This window comes from Opisthorchis viverrini, assembly GCF_000715545.1.
Source record: "Opisthorchis viverrini unplaced genomic scaffold opera_v5_2, whole genome shotgun sequence".
Classification (NCBI taxonomy): domain Eukaryota; kingdom Metazoa; phylum Platyhelminthes; class Trematoda; order Opisthorchiida; family Opisthorchiidae; genus Opisthorchis; species Opisthorchis viverrini.
The window spans coordinates 5,199,093-5,221,391 of record NW_008751658.1 but is presented as its reverse complement, the minus strand read 5'-3'; the positions used below and the strand labels follow the sequence as shown (position 1 = coordinate 5,221,391).

Genomic DNA, 22,299 nt, shown 5'->3' with positions numbered 1-22,299 from the left:
AGAAACTGCTTGATCCCCCAGGCGAATGCAGTAAATGCGCATCATGATAAGAATGGCACTCTCCAGCCAGGACCCACAAAGTGAAACGAATCTGGACTGAGGTGAGTCAATATTGTTTGGCCTAAGAGGCTTAGTAAAAGATTATGTAGTAGTAATCACAAACCAGGTTGTGAGCGATCCCGTTGGATGAGTGTGTAGTGCCGATGTGATAATCGCGCAAGTTCTTATATCCCAATTGTCCAAAAACTGAGTCAATTACTGGGTCAAGACAGTAAGAACACTCAAAACTCAACAAGTAGATAAATACACTCATTTGCCTAACTCAGTTGTAAAACATAAACGAGAAATTCAGCTGGATTTTAGGTGAGTCTCCCGTAAAGATCCAATTGATACACGAACGAGTGTCGAATTCCGTCAAATTTGGGTTAAAGTAGAACATCAGGTTGACGAAAACTCGAGGATTGTGCCTCATGATGACTACCTGATGAGCCCCATGAAGGACGAAAAGGGTCATGGGATGTCAAAAAGTTTTCAGTAACTGTACGAGTATGGTCTAAAAATCAACCATCTTACACAAATCACACATGAACTGGTCACAATGGTAAGAAGTGCTAAACCGATCACAAATCGAAAAGAAATAGCATAAAGGATTCGGAACAAACGGACACAGCTTTGGTGTGGTGTACAAATTAGCTCAAGCCAACAACTGTCAGTGCATAGTGGTTCAGCGAGCAACCGTCCGGAGGAAAAAGAGTCGAATTCTCCATTTTCAAATATGAATCAAGTAAACACTGGCAGCCCAGATGAAGACCATTAGTTCACGAGAGGTGACATCATTCTTCAGTTGCCAGCATCGAAGTCGATACCCGTTTCAGTAGTGGCAAAAATGGAACCTTGAGTACTGACTGACTGACGCAAGCAGGAAAATCGATGGGAATAGCCATATTTGGTGCCAGAGATCGGTCCGACAACTGTGACACCAACGACCAAGGCTAATTCGGCAAACATTGCACTCAATTGCCATCTAGACGTACTAGTATCACCCATAGTTGTAATAGAACACTTAACCTCTAAAATATTACCTGGATCCTATCGACGGCATACGGTTTGAGCAAAACAATGAGAGTTACTGAGCTTGCAACTAACGTAGGCGAGCTATGACGAACAAAAACGATATTTGGAATGACATAAAGAATAAACCAAAAGGTTTCAAGATACGAAGAAACACATATGGTTGTACGGAAGAGAAGCATCAGTGCTGAACACTGATGTCATGCTTTCGACGATGATAATGATGATGACAAACACAATTAGTTGTCTGCACGAACCATTCTTTTAAAGTGGGTCGACATCATGGCCTTTGCAACGAAAACGATACACCAATACAAATTCCGGTCTGCAAACGTCATAAGTGTGAAATTTCCCTAGCTGCTGACGAACAGCACGCAAACGAGTAATAACTAATACGAAAAGCACAAGTTCATACGAAAATGGCTAAAGTGGCAGTGGTCAAGTCTGAACATATCCGGTTTTATCTAAGGCAGNGGAAGACTGTGGGGCTGACAGCTTTCGAAAAACTTTCACTACAAAGGTTCTCTATCTCTTAGAGTTACTTTGCTTTGTGCTTATGCTTGGCAAAAACTAGAAAACAAACTGAAAAATTTAGATAAACTGTTTTGCCCGCACAATACGGAAAATACGTCGCCGGGAGCAGTCACACATCAAGTTCTGCAGGGTTTCCAGCTACATACAAATAGAATCAAACGATCCTTAACCAAACTGGTATACGACACAGTTTCGGTTCGCCTAGCCAGGTCGTCTGCTTCTTGTAAATCTAAGCCAGATGGGGGCACGATTAGAGAAAAACAATTTATAGACCAATCGGCTGAATCAGGCAAGAGGCAGTTAATAACTGCCCCTGAAATATCAGTCTGCTCATTGGCCAATACTCATTCATCCAACAATTTATCGTGATTTTTTGGCCCACATTCATTTGTACGATGGTCAAAATAGATTAGTGCTGACAACGTTTGAAGTTGTCGGTCTTTAGACTAGAATGACCACTCATTGGGCCGGATGGTTATCGTGCTCGGCCACAAAACAATCTCGGCTTATTGCATGGCAAGAAATATAAATCCCACTCAAAAACTCCGGTTTCTCGAAAGCACGGTCTGTGTGACAGATCTATAGTCTCCTAACTGATTACGCTGGATATCTAAAATAACACTGTTGGTGGCACGTTTGTTTTTTCCATCTGACAATGGACACTCCGGAAGCACGGTTGTCAAGACAACAACTCCATCTATCACACCTATTGAATAACTGAGCACGGTTCACCGTATGTTTTCGAAAAGAGTGCCGCAATCCGATGCAAAAACACGGTGGGGTTGAGGCAACAGTTGGATAGCCTCGTTTGTGGTCAGCTTATTGTTAGGCATTGTTTTATGAGCAGTGAGGAACACGGGGGAATATGCAAATATCCGATTGTACCGGATTATTCGATGGTTTGCTGTAAATAAACAACACGTACGTGGGTATGGGATCAAATCATGAGTAAGTCACTGCACTGTGCCCTTTGAAAGCCCCCGAGCCTGTTGAAAAAATCGACTAACGTCTCGAAAGCAACCATTCTCAAGCAATCTGATAAAGCCGGTTCACAGAACTATTAGTTTTTGCACCGAAATGAATCTCTCTGGCATAAACCCAGATTTTTTACAGTTCCCATGAGCAGACCGCAGTGTGCGCTGGAATGCGAGAGGACGATAGTGATAAGACTACTCGCATCATTCAGTCGACTGGACCAATTCCGATAGTACACATGCTGGTATCCCATCCTGCAAGCGAAGTCAATGCAATAAAAAAGCTGACAACTGTAAAACCGTTTTAACCTTGCTGAAAATCAGCAAGACCGTGCACTTCACAAATCTGTTGGGATGATTCTAATTCACAATCTTCTAGCTGGCAGCCGAACGCCATACCAGTCGACCCCGCAGTGGTAAACGGGGTACAAACTCATCTACCAGGTGATTTCACACGAAGGATGAAATTTTAATTGGAACTCCAAAACCTCCTCATAACCCAGAACTTCACTTACAAGTGCGAAATGCAACCTTTTTCACTGGCGTAACTTGCAAATTGAGTATATGATACAACAGCACCGAAAATGGGGCAGACACTCCCTTAGTTTGCCTACTGAACCTGTAACAAGTTCTCCACTATCGAGTCGGAGTCAACTACAGGTCACACAGGTTTAATGTACATCAACGCAGAAAATATGGAACGGCGTTTGCTAATGAGGAACGTGGCGAGTTCGTACAAGAACCCGGATGTAATTCACTGCTCCTGTTGAGGTGGTTAGAATAAACAATAAAACAAGACTAACCGAGAGAATAATTGACCACATGGGGGACCAAGTGCCTCTTTTGGAATGTAATCTATCAGTCATACTGTATCCGTGAGACGTGATCTGAATGTTCACCTCATTGAAAGCTCGAAGATCCGACGAAGAAACAAACGTTTCCATTGTGAGCGAACCAGAGGACAACAGTCACGTGGTGGGTCCTGTAACTGCAATACATGCAGCCTACAGACCGCAGCAGAAATGTAGTCTCAAAGTGCCATCCGTTGGCTCAAACCAGTTCTGTGCGTACCTTCACCTCGAAAACTCCAACAACTTTTATGTCCCCATTTTCCCATTCATATTCCTTATTGTTGTATGCCTTGGCCCTCTTATATTGACTTTCAGCAAATGTTTTGAAGTTTTCACCGACTCAAGTGGATCCGTTTATCATCGGTTTAATGTGCACTGAGCTTTAGTGCCCATCTGTTAACACATCTTACACTCCTTGGTGATTACAACCGTTTCTGCCTATATCCAGCTGAGTGATGTTCACGCACTCTCCTGCGCGTTGCTCTACGCTGATGCTGCATGTATATAACTTCGTATAAATGACTGAGGAAGTAAGAACGAAAGTTCAGCAACGGTGACAACTCATATACTGACTTCGGTCTTCTGTCAGTTCATTCGAGAACGCAGTGTCTCTGAATTCAATTTATGTGAGGTGAAACACCTACAAGTACCTAGTTACGGGAGAGACCCTAGAAGATGAACCTACCATTTGAGAGTCCACAACAGGCTCTCCAAGTCAGCCATGACTTGGTGTGAAAACGAGCATTTACGATACACAGATCCTCGCGCAAGGTGAAGCATAATGGAATTCCAGTAAGTGGACATTTGCGTAAAGTTAACTAAACTTACAGCACTAGTTAGGCGTTGAAATAGGTTTTACACGTGTCCAACGAATAGAATCAAGCCAAACCCTTGCAAAAAACTTCTACAGGACACAAACTGTGCGCAACTGATGAATTCCACGAGGTACGTGTCTGGGATCGGGCAACTGAAAGTCTTCCAAGTTCAGTCCACAGGAAAAATGAGTAAAGACTAAGGTTGTTTCGTGCTCCCTACTGGTTCAAACTCTAAGCATGGAAAAGAGAACCAAGCAGAACGGTCAAACGAATTCTGGGTCCAGTAACATAACGGAAAATGCAACTTATATAGTCATACATCAGTAATCCTGGGAAGACATAGTCCGGTAAATCCAAGAGATTAACTCTGAAACGGTCGTTAGAGAACACTTCATCTATTGAATGCAGCCTTGTAAATGACTTTCAAGCAGTGTTACGCAGAGAAAACAACTGAACGAGAGCAGAGCAGTTCGTAGAACAAAATGCCCACTGATATTCACTTTTTGGTTGATGCGATGTGAGATATCGTAGCAAAGTGCCCACCTGACGAGTCTCAAGGAGAAAGCCGATTGTGGGCTGTCAAGGAGTTCTCAAAAACCTTACAAACGGTGCGTTTCCACTAGACAATGTACTGCGATACTTCGAATGTCATACCAGGTGAAGCGTGAGGCAGCAGTACATTCATAAATGAGGGATTCATGTGTAATTTAGTTGAGGCTCCGGTTGTAGTTTGCAAATGAGTGTGTTTCGCGAAATAACGGCCAGTTTGGGGAGAGTAAACACGTCAACAGCTCCATCAGTGAGTGATCAGTGCACCGAAACTATGCTAATATCGATGTGCGCCCTCAAGTTAGACACAACTGCGTTCGTTTTAGCGCTACACCACAGATCAGCCTATCGACCGATGACCTCCTGTTGTGTGTTGTTGATTCCAATCGATTTTTGGGCGTACTGCCAACAGTAGTATAAGGATTCGACAGGGTGGCACTAGCTGAAAACAAAAGCAGCAAGTCTGCAGCAAACAAACCATACACATGGTGGTTGGAAACAAATAAATATACTGGCAGTAATTAAGCTTGCACTTGTAAAAAGTCCCCATGCACATTCTCAAACGTTACGCACAAGCAATCGTCAATGGTTGTCTGGTCAAGCAAAGATCCTTTCCCCGGCAGTCACTCCGGGCGCAACCGTAAACAAGAAAAGAGTTATGACGCAGTTAGTTCAAATATTTTATGTGAAGGTTGCATTCTTGTTTCCAACAGGTAACGTACATCAATCCTAAGCGGGTTGTGCGTGAGTAAAGCAAACCTGTTATCCCGTTTGTTTCACAGTGAGAACGTAAAAGGCAGTCAGCTAGAGGAAACATCGGTAACTGAATGCTGACTTCGAAGAATGTCAGGCTGTTGGCAAACTGGCACGAACGATCGCAGCGAACAGCAACAGGCAAGGTGACCCAGCCCTGGACACCAAGCGATATCTGGTGTGGCTTGAGATTACTTCGGACTTCTGATAGGATAATTCCAGGGTCGAAACCAAGTCCTTTGGGTAACCTAACTAAAAAGAAGCAACTTCCCCCAGGATTACCAGGACATACAATTTCAGCCGCTACACACGTTTTGATCACCAAACGGAAGGACCAGGGGACTGTTGGTCTGACCTTTATTAGTGAACCAGCCTAATAGGAAAGGTTCTACGCATGTAAAATGTAAACCATCCAATGCAGCTTACTAGAGAATGGTGTGCAAGCCATATTATCATGATAATTTCCACTCTGCGACGGCGTCTTTTTTATTGGTCGCGGGTGACACTCTTTAGAACACACCATCCCTTGTGGGTTGGCTTTCAAACACCAAAACGGCAACCGCTAGACACTACTACGAGCATTCAAACATAAGAAGCATGGTGGCTGATTAGTGGATCAAATATGAAGAAAATTTGACCAAGCACGTAGGAATCTAACAGGGTGACACTAGAGTAGCTCCTAACCATAAGTAAAAAACACGTCTGGCATGCAAAACGGTATCTGCCAAATTAGTATGTAAGTTGAACAGCTGGAAACTGACAAAAATCGGCTGTGAAGTCAGAGGGTACAGTGAGGTCTTATCACGCGAAGCGATCACAAACGGTGACTAATCTCCGTTACAAACTGGGAAAATGCCCATTGACCGAGTACAATGGAGCAAAACAATGGGACCGTCCTTGTTTCCGGTTGGCGTGGGAGGAGAATGGGTAGATACTAAACCGAGAAGTGCCGGAAACGTCAACTGATAATCGGGAGAGCACGGACGCAACGACAATAAAACAAGCGTTAGGCTAAGTGGAAGTTGTGAATAATATCCCATGACACAAATTAATGAGTAGAAATCGTTCAGTAAACAGTAAGCCAGTACCATAATCTGATGAATTAGTTCTATGAGATCAGCTATTTACTCAACGCTTGTAAAACACCTGTCACACAAAAATACGGACAGTGAACCTCCACTAACCAATCAAAGTAAAAAAGCGGTGCGGAAGTTATCTATTTCGTCTCAAAAAGTGAGTAAGATCGACATTTGAGAAACGGTAATAACAATATAACCGTTCGGCTGTAACACCTTTTTGGTGACCAGCTGCTAAACGAACATTACAACAACTGTGAAATAAGAAATGTGGTTCGGACGAAGAAATCGAAACAGTTATGAAAGCTTTGTGGGGGGGTGGTTGGCAGCGCGACATACAAAGGGTTGAGGCGTTGGAAATACCTTGATTTATCATGCTTATCAAGTTTCGTGTAAGTCACACTGAACTGTATATCTTATCTGATGACTCAGAAGTCGGTTACCGATGCGTTATTGACGTATGTTGCATACGTAGTTTCGGGATGATATGCTGTAATTTCCTGGTCGATAAATCCCGTGTTTCTCCAATAAATCCTGCTACTATACCGTGACTGGAATCACAAGCTGCCGTCTTGTCGGAGGGTTAAAGCGCCACGTCCTGAGGGAACTGAATTTGAAAATAGACAGTACTTACTTGTGGACCTATTCCACGGTCACGCTTCATTATATATATAATAGAAAGTCCAAATAGGGGACTTTTATTGCTGATAAGCTAGGATTAATTCACGAGAATACCACAGTATCCCAGTGGAGGTACGTGCCAACTCAAGACAGTCTAGCAGATCACGCATCGAGGGGAGTCCTTGTAGCCGCATGGTATCCCAGTGGAGGTACGTGCCAACTCAAGACAGTCTAGCAGATCACGCATCGAGGGGAGTCGCTAGTAGCCGCATGGACGTTCTAGACGTTTGGTTGCATGGCCCAGCCTTCCTGCAAAGCCCAGAGCACACGTGGCCGAATTGAATGTTAAGTGTCCTGTCGACGATATACCGGACCTCGAAGTCAAGGAGTCCAACGTTCCGAACACTAGTGTATTGGATGGATTTGCATTTGACAAACTGCTCTCCTACTAATCCTCATGGACTAGGCTGAAACAAGTCATAGTATGGATGATGCCATTCAAATCGTAGCTCCGCGTAAAGTCGAACAAAGAGAAAGAAGTGCTCTCATCTAGCTCTCCGTGGCTCGATTAATTGAGAGCAGCATAATATTCAAAACTGCAATACGTAAAGCAGCACGGCTTTCAGTAGTTATATAATTCCCTCACTCTATGAGACGTAAACTCTCTTCAGCGCTTATTGAAGGACTAATACGTGTCGGAGAGAGGCTGCAAAAAAGTGGTTTATCCCAAACCCGCAGACCCACCATAATTCGTAGTCGACATCCAGTGACACACCGATTGATTGAACACTATTATGAGTCAGAAGGTCACATGGGAACTCCACATGTTCCAGCTGTCACACATCCGAAATTTTGGATTGTCAAAGAGGCAGCCGCAGTAATAGGGATCGTGCGTAGGTGTTTGTCATGTAAGGCAATGAATTAGCAGTTCCTAAACCGGTGTAGTCCCACGATTTGAGTACTATAGATTGTTTCCACGTTGTGTTATGCCCCCCCCCCCCCCACAAAAAAAAGCCACATCGTTCAGATGTAGATTTAGCAACTAATGCGGTACTATGAATATAATAATAAAACAATGAAAGTGCACAAACCTCAAATGATGGGATACGCCGGCCTCTATACTAACTGCTAACTCCTAACGGGATCCCAAAATTCACACCGACTGGAGGCAAGGCGGCCACAAGATAGCAAAACCCACGTGCGATAACAAGGTCAAAGAGAGGTTTACGTTCAGATGGGTGCAAAACCGAGGCAACAAAAACAGATAATCACGTTGCACACAAAAAGAACAGAAGGAATCAAAACCATACCACCCAAAGGAAGCACGATGAATTAGAGGTTACTAGGTCGTCCAAGTTAAAAAGATACTCAGATGTTTGGCAAACACGTGTGACCCATACCAAACTTCGCAAGGAAGTATACCTCTGAACAAAAACTATCTGAGGACCGTCCGAGGCGACACTTGCAACCGAGAACTGAACAAGTGATTTTCGTCAAACAGAGAATGGATGTCAACTTCTGTGTGATGAAAGATAAGTTACAAAAACAACCCCGGTACGCAGCGAAATCGCAACAAATAGAAAACCTCCAAAACGGCAGTTCAGGTACATGCAACATGAACGAAAATATACACCTGGACCTCGCTGACTGACTCCCGCTCTACCGCCTAAGCTGTGAAGGAAGCTCGCTCTCCGCCACGCTCATCCACCCAGAATTTACCCATCACACCTCTGTCTAAAGGAAAAAGAGTTGACATCTGTCAGTACCGTTATTCAGACCTTTTGTAACCTGGAACTGTTCTTACAAAATCAAAACACCATCCTAAATGCACAGGCGGTAGTCGCTACTGAAAAATAGAGGCAGTCAAGCCTGGATAATCTGGTACTGTATCGGCCTTCTTAACACCAATGGACTGCACAAACATTGTGCATCGAAAGGGTGTCACAGCTGAAAGGTTTGCATTTTGCAACGGGTTTAGGTAATCCGACGTTTAAAAAATTCCTACATCGTGGTTACCATGGACCGGCATCTTTAAAAATACTCAAGTGTATTCGAGCTCCAAAAACACTAATTTCTTTCTAGATTTCTAGAAAGCTACATGTCACTCCTCAGAAGAATTGTGAAGCCATCCCCGTTCTCGTCAGAGCTCTATCTCTGGTAGATGAAACTGGATTACTTTTGACCAGTAATTGATAAATACCATGGGAACTCAAACCCGGAATTCGCAAAAGCACCGTAAAGATCAGCTGAAGTAAAAAGTGGAAAATTTGGTGGATAGATTACAGGAGCACTTCATGGTGTTACCCCGTCAATAAAGACTTTTTGCATTGAAACTTTCATAATTCACTCCACTATACTCTAAGTAAGCGGAGGACATTTCGACAGACGTTAGTTACTCCTGTTTCAGCGCTTACGTTAGTAGCGGTGATAGGATACTCAAGGATCTCAACCAGGTTTAGATCAGGTCACGTTGGTTGGATCAAAACGATCACCAAGGCAGAAGGAAGCCGACTTCTGTCTGGCCATAGAAACGATTGGCAGTTTTAGATGTCCCAATGACTGAATCCAGCACGGGACGCCCTACTAAGCGTGATCAATTGCTGACTTGCACATTTTTTTAAGGGGAGTAGGCGACAAATCCCAGTGCAAGAACAGTGGACATTAGATTCTGAATTAAATAATGAATTCGGTTCAAACGAATTCATATCCACCAACCGTTGAATCGAAACAAATTTTTTGTCACCTGGCATCAGTGGTGGGGTCGTATCAATATTAGTTACCAAACCAGACGCACATGCATGACAACCATAGAAAAAAGGAAGGATTCAGTAGACAGTAAAAAGGACCCAGTGGCAGAGCGCTAGTTTCCCAAATCTTAAACTACAAATATCAAATGGCTGTTCAGAATGCAGTGAGTAGACTCAGATACTGGACTAATCATTATTAGCACCTGTCATAACTACAAAGGAGACAGGACATCTGAGACGAAACATCTCGCTCTTTTCCTGAAGGTGTTGAAGGGGTCGGTCTTTAATACTGATCTGTATCTGACTGAGAACCTGTGAAGGGCACTAGCACTAGCGTAGGAATACGCAAAACTGATCGCACTAAAAATTATATTGCTAATTGCTGCGAATCAGCCATAAGGGGGAATTCCGTCAAAATGCTATCCACACGCTCATTAAAAACATAGCTGAGCGACTTATGCAGGCCTTGAGGCAGGACGACCAGATAAACATCAAAAACAATCTAGACGGCACACAACCATGAAGTGGTTACCTAGTTTCAGCGCGATTATTTTTGGTGCTTCTCAAACCAACTGATTGAAGTACTATTTTGGTAAATTTCTAGCTTCCTTTCCGATGAGACCTGTGCCATGCGGGCCACGGACCATTTAATTACACTCATGAGAAGTGGAGTTACTGAAAAAGACGTCGACAATCCTATGATTTTTGACACATTGAACAGCAATCAGAGCTCACCTTCGGAACAGTGACCCGATTTTCAGTGATCACCATTGACCAAGCAATGAGCAGAACGGTCAAAATTAGTGGAGAGGGTATCAGCACGTTTCACTAGCCGTCACTTTACACTACTGAATACACTTCAAGTAGTACGCCACCTTGTTATTGCAGCAGCACGCAGTTAATGGCTAAAGTTCTGGCGCGAGGTCAGTTTGTACTCAACAGAGGCGTAAAAAATAGACACGGTTTATCAGATATACCCAGTTTGGTCGTGTGCAACGTACAACTCTGTTTTAGTCATGCAATCAGCAGACAGTCCTGAATCGCGGCCGGGACAGGCCAGGTTAAAGAGGAAGAATGGGCTAAATATATCAGTCAAATAAGTTTCACAGACCTGATACAATGCTAAGTAGAAAGCCAATGAAAACTCTTCGACGGCCCACGACCAGTTTGAGTGTTCTCTGTAGTCATCAGATAGGCATAGCCTCAGGATTTTCATCAATCAAATTTCATAATTGAACACCAATCTGTACGTAAGCGGGGTTACATTTTGATTGGCAGAGGAACTTGGTGCTGGACCTCCGTTTGTTCTGATAGTTGTCTGAATTTGCTGGATCACGGTGGCCACAATCTGTGGCTGGAATGACACTCAGTACATCAAAGTATTTCCATGGCAAAATACTACCTTAAGGTTAATGGAACCCTTAGAGAGTCAACTACCGGTTTTTCCTTTCGTGTGGGTGTGCTTTGGAGTTGGTCCATAAAAAACGATTCGACACCTCAGATACCGTTCAAACTGAGACATCGTGCGGTGTTTCTGTTACACACTCAGTTGAAGATAACTATGAATGAGGAGTTCAGTTGTCATTTAGATGCCATAAATTTTGAAATTGATCTGAACAGAGAACACAATAATGGTTAAAAAAATGCGGACTGCCGACGTTCAATGGGGATAAACAACTCCACAATGAAATTCACCACCTCAACATACATTGTTTTCATCCAGATGGAATATACGGAGGATGAGATTCCACTTGAGAATACCTGAAATAAAAAAGAATAAGATGTTTAAACGCTTCTAAACCAGTTGTTTCTCAGGTTTAAGCTGCGTACCGATGGTAGCTGAGTCTTCTTTACCGAAAATGGTTACAAACTGGAAATAACAGCTGACAGTTCTACATAGTTGAATAAGTGATGGCTAACCACACTGCTTTTCAGCCGAACGAGGCCGAAACATTCATGTGTTCACTCACTGGCCTGAAGGTCGCAGGTTCGAAACTCCCTCAAGTTCCGAGATGCGTACTGTATACCAATAAGGATGAAACAACTGTACAGTGCGTCTCGGTTTTTCGACACAAACTGGCCTCACATCATCATCATCATCATCATCATCAATCATCATCAAAGACAGCAACATCAGTGTTGCCACTGATGCTTCACTGACAAGACGAAATCTCATTTGAACATTTGAATGAGTGTGATTTTGGACAGCTCACCAGCGAATTTAGTATTTTCAATGCCATATTTCATACAAGTAGCCTACAATCAGATGCTAAATCCGATGGCGAAAGATGTCACACTCATGTGTGTCTAGTGTCTGTCAAATATCCCAGAATCGTGAACTCGAACGTCAAATGAGTATCAGCAGTAACTATGATAAATCCACTTGTGTAGGTAGTAATCCATTTGGAATATACTCCATGCTACAAACCAGAACCACTCTTTGATTAACCTGCTAATGGGAATCTCATCTATCTTTTATTTTAGCAGATCGAAACTATGGGCAACGACGACGAAAACGCACCTCATGCTGACGTCGTCTTTATGGGAGCTGCCCGGGTGGGAAAAACAACCCTTGTGCATCGCATAATGTGCGTCGACAGTTCTCTTGCGCTAGAAGGCAGATACGCCCCTACTATTGAGGACTCGTATATACGACAGTTTTTGGCTGGTGAAACCAGCTGCCGTCTGCGACTGGTGGATACAGCCGGTGGTTATGAATTTCCTGCAATGGAGCGTTTGTGGATCAAAAGAGCATCCGCATTTGTACTGGTTTGCTCGAGAGATGACCCTTCTAGTCTCGCTCATTTGCGGAACCTGCTCAACCGCATCAAAAACGAACGCCAATGCGATCTCAAACGCCTTCTTTTGGTACTCGTCATGAATAAATGTGATCTTCATATGAAAGAATGGATGATCCCGGATGAAGACTTGGAATTGCTGGCTGATGAGTATGAGATACCATACAGATCTATTGTTTTCACCTCTGCTCTACATCAAACCGGGGTAGCACAAATACTCAAAATGCTGTGGGAACAGAATGAGGAATCCGGAACACGGGTGATTAAGTTTGAGCCAAGAACAAGTGCAGCCGAAATCAACCGACGTTCCAGTGCCTTCGCCGTCCTGTTTGGCAATGTACAAGCACGGGTAGCACAAAAAATGTCCCCAAATAACGCAGGGAGACCACATACTGGTTCGTTTGGCGATAATGTACTTCCCGCAACTAGACGCTTTCAATCAACATCGAGTACCTCTCCTAGCTGGGTTGTGAAAACCTTTGGCAGAATAAACCTGGGTGGGAAGACCAGGATGAAACAACGATATCCGCCGGCTGCAATCGATCTGAATTGTGCTATTTCCTAGCCTTTATGTATAACATGATAATATACTTTGCAAACCATGTGTTTCGGTTCAACAACAACTTTTTCACATATACATGATATTTCAACCACTAAAGCTTTTCCACAAAAGTTGTGACCAAATATAAACGGGCAGTCACTTGGCATTTTTCATGACAGCAAAACGATGACCGACTAAAACACCGAAGAGTAAGCAAGTAGTCATTTGATTACAATAGTTAACTCTGATTCAATTGAATAGGGTGCCTATTTCTACAACATGAGAGTCCGATTCAAAAGAATTGAGGCCAAGTAAAAGGAAGAGTTTCGAAATGATGTCTCAGAAATATGGAGAAGGGTATGAGTTTTTTATAGGTCTACTGGTCGGAAGGACGGAAATATCCAAGGAGTCGATTGTCACATCCGCATAAACGCGAGAAGCTAACCCTAGATGGAAGTACAGGTATAGTCACAAAGACAGAAATAAGTGGGACTGATTACTGAGGGGAAAATTGTTTCCTGGTTGTTTTATCAGGAGGAACGTTGGCCCGTGCTACGAGTTCAGACTCTGACTTAAGAGAGAAGAAGCTGTGAGAAGTTACAGTGGTACAACGAAACAAAGGTGGTACAACAACAACAAAGACGATCGACATCATACGTAAACCAATCGTTTGGAGTATTCTTTAATCACTGGGTCCCAAGTTCCCTGCTGAACACGATTAGCCTCACCTGTGGTTGATGTGAACACAAGTGTTATCACAGAGTTTGAGTTCGCAACATTACAGTTTGAATAGTCCTCCTCACGCGGTGCAAATATTCGGATAAGTTCTGGCCGAAGAGAAAAGAGCTTTTCATTTATTAAAGATAATCAGTAGTGTACGTTCTTGACACCACCGGAATTCGAAGCCCTGACAAATGGCATGCAAGGCGAGTGTGTCATCACTACTCCGCCAACGTCCCCCTTCTTACACTTTCATGTTTTACCTCTTCTACCCTACTCCATCCAAATTTGAAGTCTCCCCGCAGTTCCCAGCACCAAGAGTGACCACTTTGTTCGCAACACGCTCAGCTAAGGCTTTTGTGTCCGACTTCATTAACAACCCTAGACACTTTGTGTTTCGTTTCCAAACCCCGAAAGCCGGTCTACTTGGCTACCTTTAATGTTTGCACACTGAAGCATGCCGGATAACAAGTGGCCCTTGCTCGTACGCTGGATTTCCTCTCCATTGATGCATACCCTCTGTCGGAAACAAGGATACAGGACGCAAGTACTGTAATCAAACTGACTGCCACCTCCCCTTTTTCCAAGTTCCGACTGCGCAACTCTGGTGATGCGGAGGCCGCTGCACGTGTATATGTTGGTTGGTTATTGTATAAAGCGACCGAGTGGAAGCACCCCGACTTAATTGGATACCCAGTGACAGTTCCCGCAGTGCGGTTCGTTTGTGAACAGTTCTCGAGAAAGTGAAGTCCATCGTATCCTGTTTGTCTGCCTGCGCCTCAGCTGAGCGTGGGTCTGAATCTGCCAAAGAGAGATTCTATGAAATTCTACCTGCACCTCTATAACGGGCTAAAAATTCATACCTCGTTGTAGTGGCTGGTAACAGAAACGCTCACGCAGACAGGCTAGGCGCGACCGAGGTCTAATTGGGTGGTTGTCTTGGATTGGACAGGAGACGCACGGACAACGGCGATCGCCTGCTTCATATATATACCGATCACAGACTGTTCCTTTGAAATGTCAAATCCCGGAACACCGGAGATGGTTTGACAACAACAACAACCCTCGGGAATCAAGCGGGATTTTAACCGGGTGGATACTGCGCTGAACGCATCTTCACATTCCCTTAGGTGTTAGAGCAACGCCACATGTAGAGATCCTCCAAAATCTCGGTTTTCCTTGACTTCAAGGGTGCATTCGATTCTACCGACCGGTCAATGCTTTTAACCACACGCGCCACAGAATTTTGCGAACATAATCCTGTCCCTGTATCTACATATTTCTGTGTGTGTGATGAGCTCTCCAAAAGCATCCCTACAAAAGATTGTGTCCGGCAAGGTCAACTCCCTTCATTCTTGTTCAACTTCATCACTGATGAAATGATAATGAGGCAAATACTGGGTCTTTAAAAGTTTTGAACCACGGATCTTTCGGTATGTAAGCTGGCACATTAACCACCGAGCAATCTTGAGCTCTTCGCGTCCACCAGGCTATAGTAAGGGCTACATTGTTGTACGGTTGCGAGATGTGCGGATAGATGTGAGGCGTCCTCATGTTTTTTACCAACGATAATTCAGGAGCGTTTTTGGATTTGGATGGCGTCAACGTATTCGTACCACGGAGTTTAGAATATGTATACTTGATTGCACAGCGGGCATTTCAGTCGCCGAAGACATCCAGCACTAGCATGTGTTACGTATGCCGGAACACCATCGGGCAAGACGGGTGTTGTCCTCTGTGCCTGCTTCAGAATGGCACAAGCCATGAAGTGGACAACGTATGATATAGCAGAAGGGTGTGAAAGAGGCTAGGTAGAGTTTTGTGTTGTTGATGTGGTATGTCTTCCAGAGTGGGAGACACCTGCGCTTGGCTGGAAACATCGCAAGGAATGGCAGCTTATCGATGTCAATAGCGACTATGCTGGCAATTTCTTTCCAGAATGTCGGAGTAAACGTTTGGAAATGTATACATCTCATAATGATTGCGGTAGGTAAGCGCCAAATCTCCTCCGTCGGCCATCAGTTTCTCCTATTTTCACTCTAAGGCTTTGAATATAATTATATGAACGTTATGGCTGTACGAAGGTGAAACGTCAGTGTTAACACCGATACTGCTGTCCCTGACGTTCGATGCACCTGAATTTGCACGTTAGAACAGGTGAACGTGTTCATGCTTGAGTGATGGCTGGTTTGCCCAGACTCACAACTACCTTAATTAGGTTTCTAACTGGGTGAGATCGTCAGACAGTTACCGCCCATGCTTCAGCTTGGCGTGAAAATGTCACCAAGACGTGATGAAATTTATTTTCTGGAAGGAAGTAGAGTATACCTGTGCACACGTGGAGTTCTAGTCTAGGTTTCGGCAATCTGGAAGTATCACACTCCTCGTGCTTCCTTCGGGTGGCATGGTAGCTAGGTACAAAAGAAGCACTGCAGCTGAGCAATGTTCCATTCAAAAGCGAACTGATTTTATGACTCATCAGAGGGCGTATCACAGTAATAAAGAAGTATGGAAAAGTACTTGAAATGAAACATCGCAGAATCATTGAGCACGCCAAAAAATCTCAGTGATAACAACTACGAAGATATAATTCAGCATGGTCAGATTTAGTCAATTTTAATGACACATCGGAAGACGGAATGCCGGAAAGAAACATGACGATTCGAAAGCCCTAAAGGCGTTGTTAACAATGCGAGAGGAGTAGTCAAAGGCTATACCAACTAAGTTCACAGAAAGACCTAAGAAAATCACACAAAAAATGACAGACAAAATCGAAACATCCCAGTTCCATTTTCATGTTCGGCGATGAGCGGCGGATGTCAGCCACTGGTATGTGCAGCCGTCAAATCGGAATATTAAGGGTAGAAATCAGTATTCTAAAATAGAAGATGTGACGGCTGAAAAAGACGGTCACAGGTATTAAGCACAAAAAGGAAGATTTCATACAACGACTGGCTTATGGAAACATGCCGCCAAATGTTGCCATATTAGAAAGTGCCACTAACCCATGGTAAGGGTTGTCACCTGGTTCCTAATCCGACGGACGATACCAGCCAAGTTTGCTAGATGAAATGGTTATGCATTCAGAAGCTCAAGTCTACGTCATCAGCTGACTATCACACCATTTCCAGTTTGGTTTGAACTTAGTGCGGTAGTTGCCCTTTAAACATTAGAAAAAAACATGACAAGGACAACGAAGACTGTACCTTCAGAAGATTGGTTACAGAGCGTAAATTTAGTCCACTCATTGAAATTCGTTCACGTGTCCCTGTAAAGTGCCCACTGTCGAGGGGAGCCAGTAAGTATCAGAGAAACAGGTTGATTGCCAATAACATTAGAACACCGATAAAAGACCGACAGCATGAAGAAGAGTGTAGTTCAACTCGGGTAGTAAATAAATGCCCCGGTTTCCTTCACAAAGGATATGCATGTCAAACATATAAAGTTATTATACTTACATTTCACAAGAAAACGACCGGACGGATGTTGGTAATTATACAGGTTCTTCCGTAAAAGAGTCTACATTTGAGACCCGATCAAAGTGGTCCTTCCTGGGGGATCTTTCGGCGGAGGCCAATTAAACCAACAGGTTTGTGGTAACCATAAGTCAGTTGCTCGTTGTTTTGAGGGACCTGCCATGTCTGTTCATTAATTATATTCTCCCTATTTCAACCGGTTTGGAATACAATTCTGGTGCTCTGTGAGGTTACTAGGGCCCTAAAGGGAGGGGGTTTGTTTGAGGAATCTAATTACTTGAAGCATGTTATCACCGTCACCTTCCGGGATTGTGAAACCGTTCTTCTTTCACTGTTTAGCCATCGTTGGATGTTCGTCTGCTTGTCCTGAGACCTTCCGTCAGATAAATAGCATTACCTAAAACAATGCTGTAGCCCAAAAATTCCCCGAACAAACCAACTTTCGTGTATTGATCCACCGTCTCATGCCTGAGGTCGAACGCCATCCAACAGTGGAAGAATCAACTCTCATCTTGTTGGTAATGCTTTCAACAAAATGTATTCGATATCCAAAAACAGAAGAAACCATCCTGATTGTATTGTCAGGCTCACCTTAGCGGGATAACCTAGCTTATGATGGGGTAGGATTAGAGAGGATTCGCCTTAGGTTAGCAATCGTTAACAGCTATAGATTAGCTCAACAATGTCCGATGACGAATTTAGACTGAAATGAACGACCTTCACATCAGCTTTGATGGTAAGGAACATTTTATCTTATGAAGTATTTGTCAAAAACCCTGAATATGTCATCCAGGCCAACCGTTGCAAAACTGAGCTTCCATCGACTAACAGAGCTCAAAACACTTTTAGGTGTCCATAATGTTGGTTGGGGAACTGGACCAGAACTTGAAGGTCAAGTATGGTCGTAAAGCTTGTGAGTTGGTGAATCAAACATAAACCATGAGAGTACCCATTTGTGCGTAAGTCCAGCTGTCAAGTCCAGCAAATCGCAACAGGAATACACACCAGAGTTAGCCGGAGGTAGGCGGTACGCCAAAACTTGTTTTTGAACATTCCGGCTCCTTTATAGCTGAACATAATCCAATCACCATGTTACCTAATGTCCATACTTCTCTACTTGTGAAAAAATGGTGCTCGTCATATAGAAGCACGGCCGAAATGGGAAGATGTTTCGGTTCGTCCAAACAGTAGATCAAGACCAGGATAGAGCGGCCGTACTGATGAAGAGGGCCTTATCCAAAACGCCCGATCAATCAATCCATCAGCTATAAGCTATGTAACAATGGTACATTTGTTCCAGCTGCTGAGGTTTCGATCACCGGAAATCAGGGAGTATGTGGAACATAAACCCAAACATTAGAGCCGCGGCCGTGCTCAGCTAGTTCGGCAACTGGGCATCTGTGCATTGAAGATGATAGCTTTGATGCTAGAGCGACATGGACTGTGCGGTTGGGCTATTTCTGCCATTAATGAGCAGAGACCCCTGGGTACCCACTAAGGGAGACGGAAATTGTCGAACCGACTAAGTTTACTGATTGGCGTTTCTATACTTCGTCGCCAGGCCACAAATTGTTCACTTATGGGTCGCTTTTACCCACAACAGGGCTGAGTGAATAGGACTCTGCGAGGCAGACGGTCTTCTGGCATGCGCAGTGCATAGCCTAACCAACGCAACCTAAGAAGAGTGCGTATATCATCTCGGGGGTATTTCCTTCTTCCTAGGATCATATGGCGTAGCACTTCTAATCCGATATTCTCACCAGACCCGGTCACTGCTTCGGAGACACTGGCCTCTTTCGTATGTCCTCTGTGCGCAGAGGCCATATCCTTGATTCATAAAGCAGTATGGATCACACCGCCTCAGTGTAAACTCTGTCCCTGACAGACAAACTGGCCTCATGTCGGCACCATAGGTGTCGGGTGTTGGCAAAAGCTACCTCGGCCTGCCTGGTTCGAGGATTTCATCTTGTCAGTACAAAATCAATGCTCACCAAATGGGCAGCGTTTACATGAGGATTCTTGGAGGGTTTCGTCAAATGTGAAATCAACAAGTGGTTTACTTGTGAGGATTGTTTGAGAAAAACAGCAGGAGTGAAAGTAAGATGCAGAAGACCAAATCCACACAATAAGGAGTAAATCAGTAGGAGGGGGCGACACACGCGACAGCAGCGATTATGTCCATATGATAGCGGGCTCACCAGAGTAAAGCCGAAAACGTACAAGTGTTACAGTCGGTGAAGATAAAGTGGTTAAAAATTGGTGTGAAACTTGCTTACTTCTACGTAATCACTCTACACGCGCACAGAATTTTATTCAAAGTGCGGGTTACTGTTGAAACCAACGCTGACATTGTCAGGTCACGTCCACTGGTAATCAAATGAGCAGGGTTGTATGACAATTCAATGTCGGTTCCGGGTTTTTCAAAGCCCTGTTCGTGGAAGTCGCACAGCTCCAAACCTCGTGTGGCTCCAACAGCTGTAGTTTCGTCCACGAGCAGAGGGGGACAATAGAATAACAGTCACGTATGATAAGCAAAAGCTAATCAGTTGGTTGTTAAGTAGCCCTACTTATCTGGTGTTACTGTCAAAGCTGATAAGGAGGTCTGACAAGGCGTGAACTGAAATAGCTATAAATTGAAGACAGTGTACCGGAGCCCCCACGGGGGCAGACGGTAATTAAAAACGCGACTGAGTTTACCGGAAAAGGTTTGCATACTTCTTTGCCACAATATGTACTGGCTTGGCAAAGAAAGCGCTGAAAAGAATGTGACCCTCTGATATGCAGCGCAGATCACAAACTGAGGGCGACTAGACTATCGAGGGAGATTTATTCATTACTGATACGATGTTTCCATGAGATACTCATGATGGTTTGGAGATGCTGGCGACCAAAGCTCCAGCTCCAAAGCTCGAGAGAGCTGTGGTTAAGGCCCGAGCATACTGACCTGGAGGTCTGTGATTCGACCATAACCCCGGTATCCCGATTGCTCCCGTCTAGGTTTGGGCAGTCTGGCAGTATCTCAGTTCACACGTTTCCCTCGAGTGACACGGCGACTGAGCGCCGAAGGGACTGAATGTTTATTCTTCAAACACCTGCACCAGGTGGTCACGTGTCCGATGCATACCGTTAGACGGACTGAACATCGACAACCAACCAGATTAGAATTCGGTGAAAGTGTTGAAAACACCGCCTGGCCTTTCGAGTTTGAAAAATGCTTTCGTCCCTAATAAAACTATCATGACTTGTGTGGCTACTTAAATAAACACGCTTACAACCAGAGTGACCGGCTTATCTGCAAGCAGGACGATAAGTCTGATCCGAACCAGTCTTTCAGTATCACTTCATAGCCACGAGGGTATTCGCATTAACAAGTATTTCTGCCTCAAAATGATCGACATCGTCTACGGATGGAGGCCTCAGAACCATTTCGATCCCCGAGCTGTTAGGAGCGGGAAAAAAAGATCCATCGATCGCAAAATGGAAGAATAATTGTGATAGACATCTTTCCCTGAAACTGGTGGATGTGATAAACTCAAGAAAAAGTTCGCAGTAAACCTGGACGCGTTCACCGCAAGTAGCACAGTCTTTACAGCAGATTTGGAAGAAACTCTGTCGCCAGATACTGTCACAGCTTTATAAGACTCACTAAATCAAAGGCAGCCTTTAAATCAAGAAGAATAACCACCCTTGGTTGTTGCAATTGACGGCACAGTTCACAAGTAGCAACGTGAAAATATAGTTGTTAGAACCCCAACCGAAACATTAAATCATCCAGCTGTAGCACACTTTCGGTGCCTAGATGCCATGCCACATGAAAGAGGCACGAGGGCTGGGATACTGCCAGGCTGCCCAAGCCTAGACAGGGGAAGTCGAGAGGTAGAAGTCGGGTTCGAACCACTGAACTTCCAGTCAGTAAACTCGCGCTCTAACCACTTGGTCCATCTCGCTTCATTCTAACGAATTTGCCCCGCAATGATGGATCAATCCAACAACAACAGCAACAATCTCGAGTGTCCATTTTTAGATTGTAAGTAGAGTATCCAGTGGCTGCATGTCCGAAAGCGTGACCTTACATTTTTTGGTACAAATTCAAGCTAAAAGACTACTTTGGTCAGTTGATCCAAAAACAATTGCGTCTATCGCCGTTCAAAGACCGGAAAGTTTCGCGCACATTTTTCAGATCCATAAGATTTTCTAACTGGCTATCTGAACCCAAAGATTTTGAAGATCTTATGGTGTTGTGCGATCGTTTCAGTACTACGTCAGTCATGAAATCGAACACAAACGGAGGGATGCACATCCTTGTGGGACACTACTTTTGCAAGAAAGCTTTGGGACAGTCATTCCTTATTACCTCAAAAAACGGTAAATCTCAACACGCAGATAACTGACAACACCGGAGACCCATTTGCGCTTGGGTATATATGCAACTGACAGAATATGAACCAATCAGGAGCGTGCATGTGAAGGTCAGCGCCCTACTAATTGTTCCTTCGAGAGCCCCCCAGTTTCGGCGGAATTGGTTGGGTTTTCTTCCACTCGTTTCTGCACTCCAACTCCGAAAAGTAGTTGACGTATTATTTCTTCTACTCATAGATTCATGGAGTGATGCACAAGATCGAGGTTTCGTCCAGGTTCACCGAGTCGGGTTTGTCACGGATTCACGGATTCACGGATTGATACACAGGATCGAGGCTTTTGCCCAAGTTTCCCGGGTCGGTTTTGTTCTTGTCGGTCAGTGGCTGTCGTTCACCTGAAAGGCACAAGTGAAAA

The 22,299-nt window shown here is 44.1% G+C and overlaps 2 protein-coding genes across 2 annotated transcripts in view; one reads left to right on the top strand and one right to left on the bottom strand.

Annotated features, from left to right (window-relative positions):
• The window catches only part of T265_00261 (hypothetical protein), a gene marked incomplete at both ends in the record, with an annotated part of 52,425 nt that extends 32,907 nt beyond the window's left edge, over positions 1–19,518 (bottom strand). Inside the window, 2 exons of the mRNA XM_009163969.1 lie at positions 11,700–11,752; positions 17,257–19,518. The remainder of the gene's footprint in view (positions 1–11,699; positions 11,753–17,256) is intronic.
• On the top strand, positions 2–13,354 carry T265_00260 (hypothetical protein; the record flags this gene model as incomplete). Its single annotated transcript, XM_009163968.1, has 2 exons — positions 2–101; positions 12,476–13,354. The coding sequence occupies one exon, from the start codon at positions 12,488–12,490 to the stop codon at positions 13,352–13,354; it is 867 nt and encodes a 288-aa protein (XP_009162232.1).
• Positions 19,519–22,299: the final 2,781 nt, after the last annotated feature.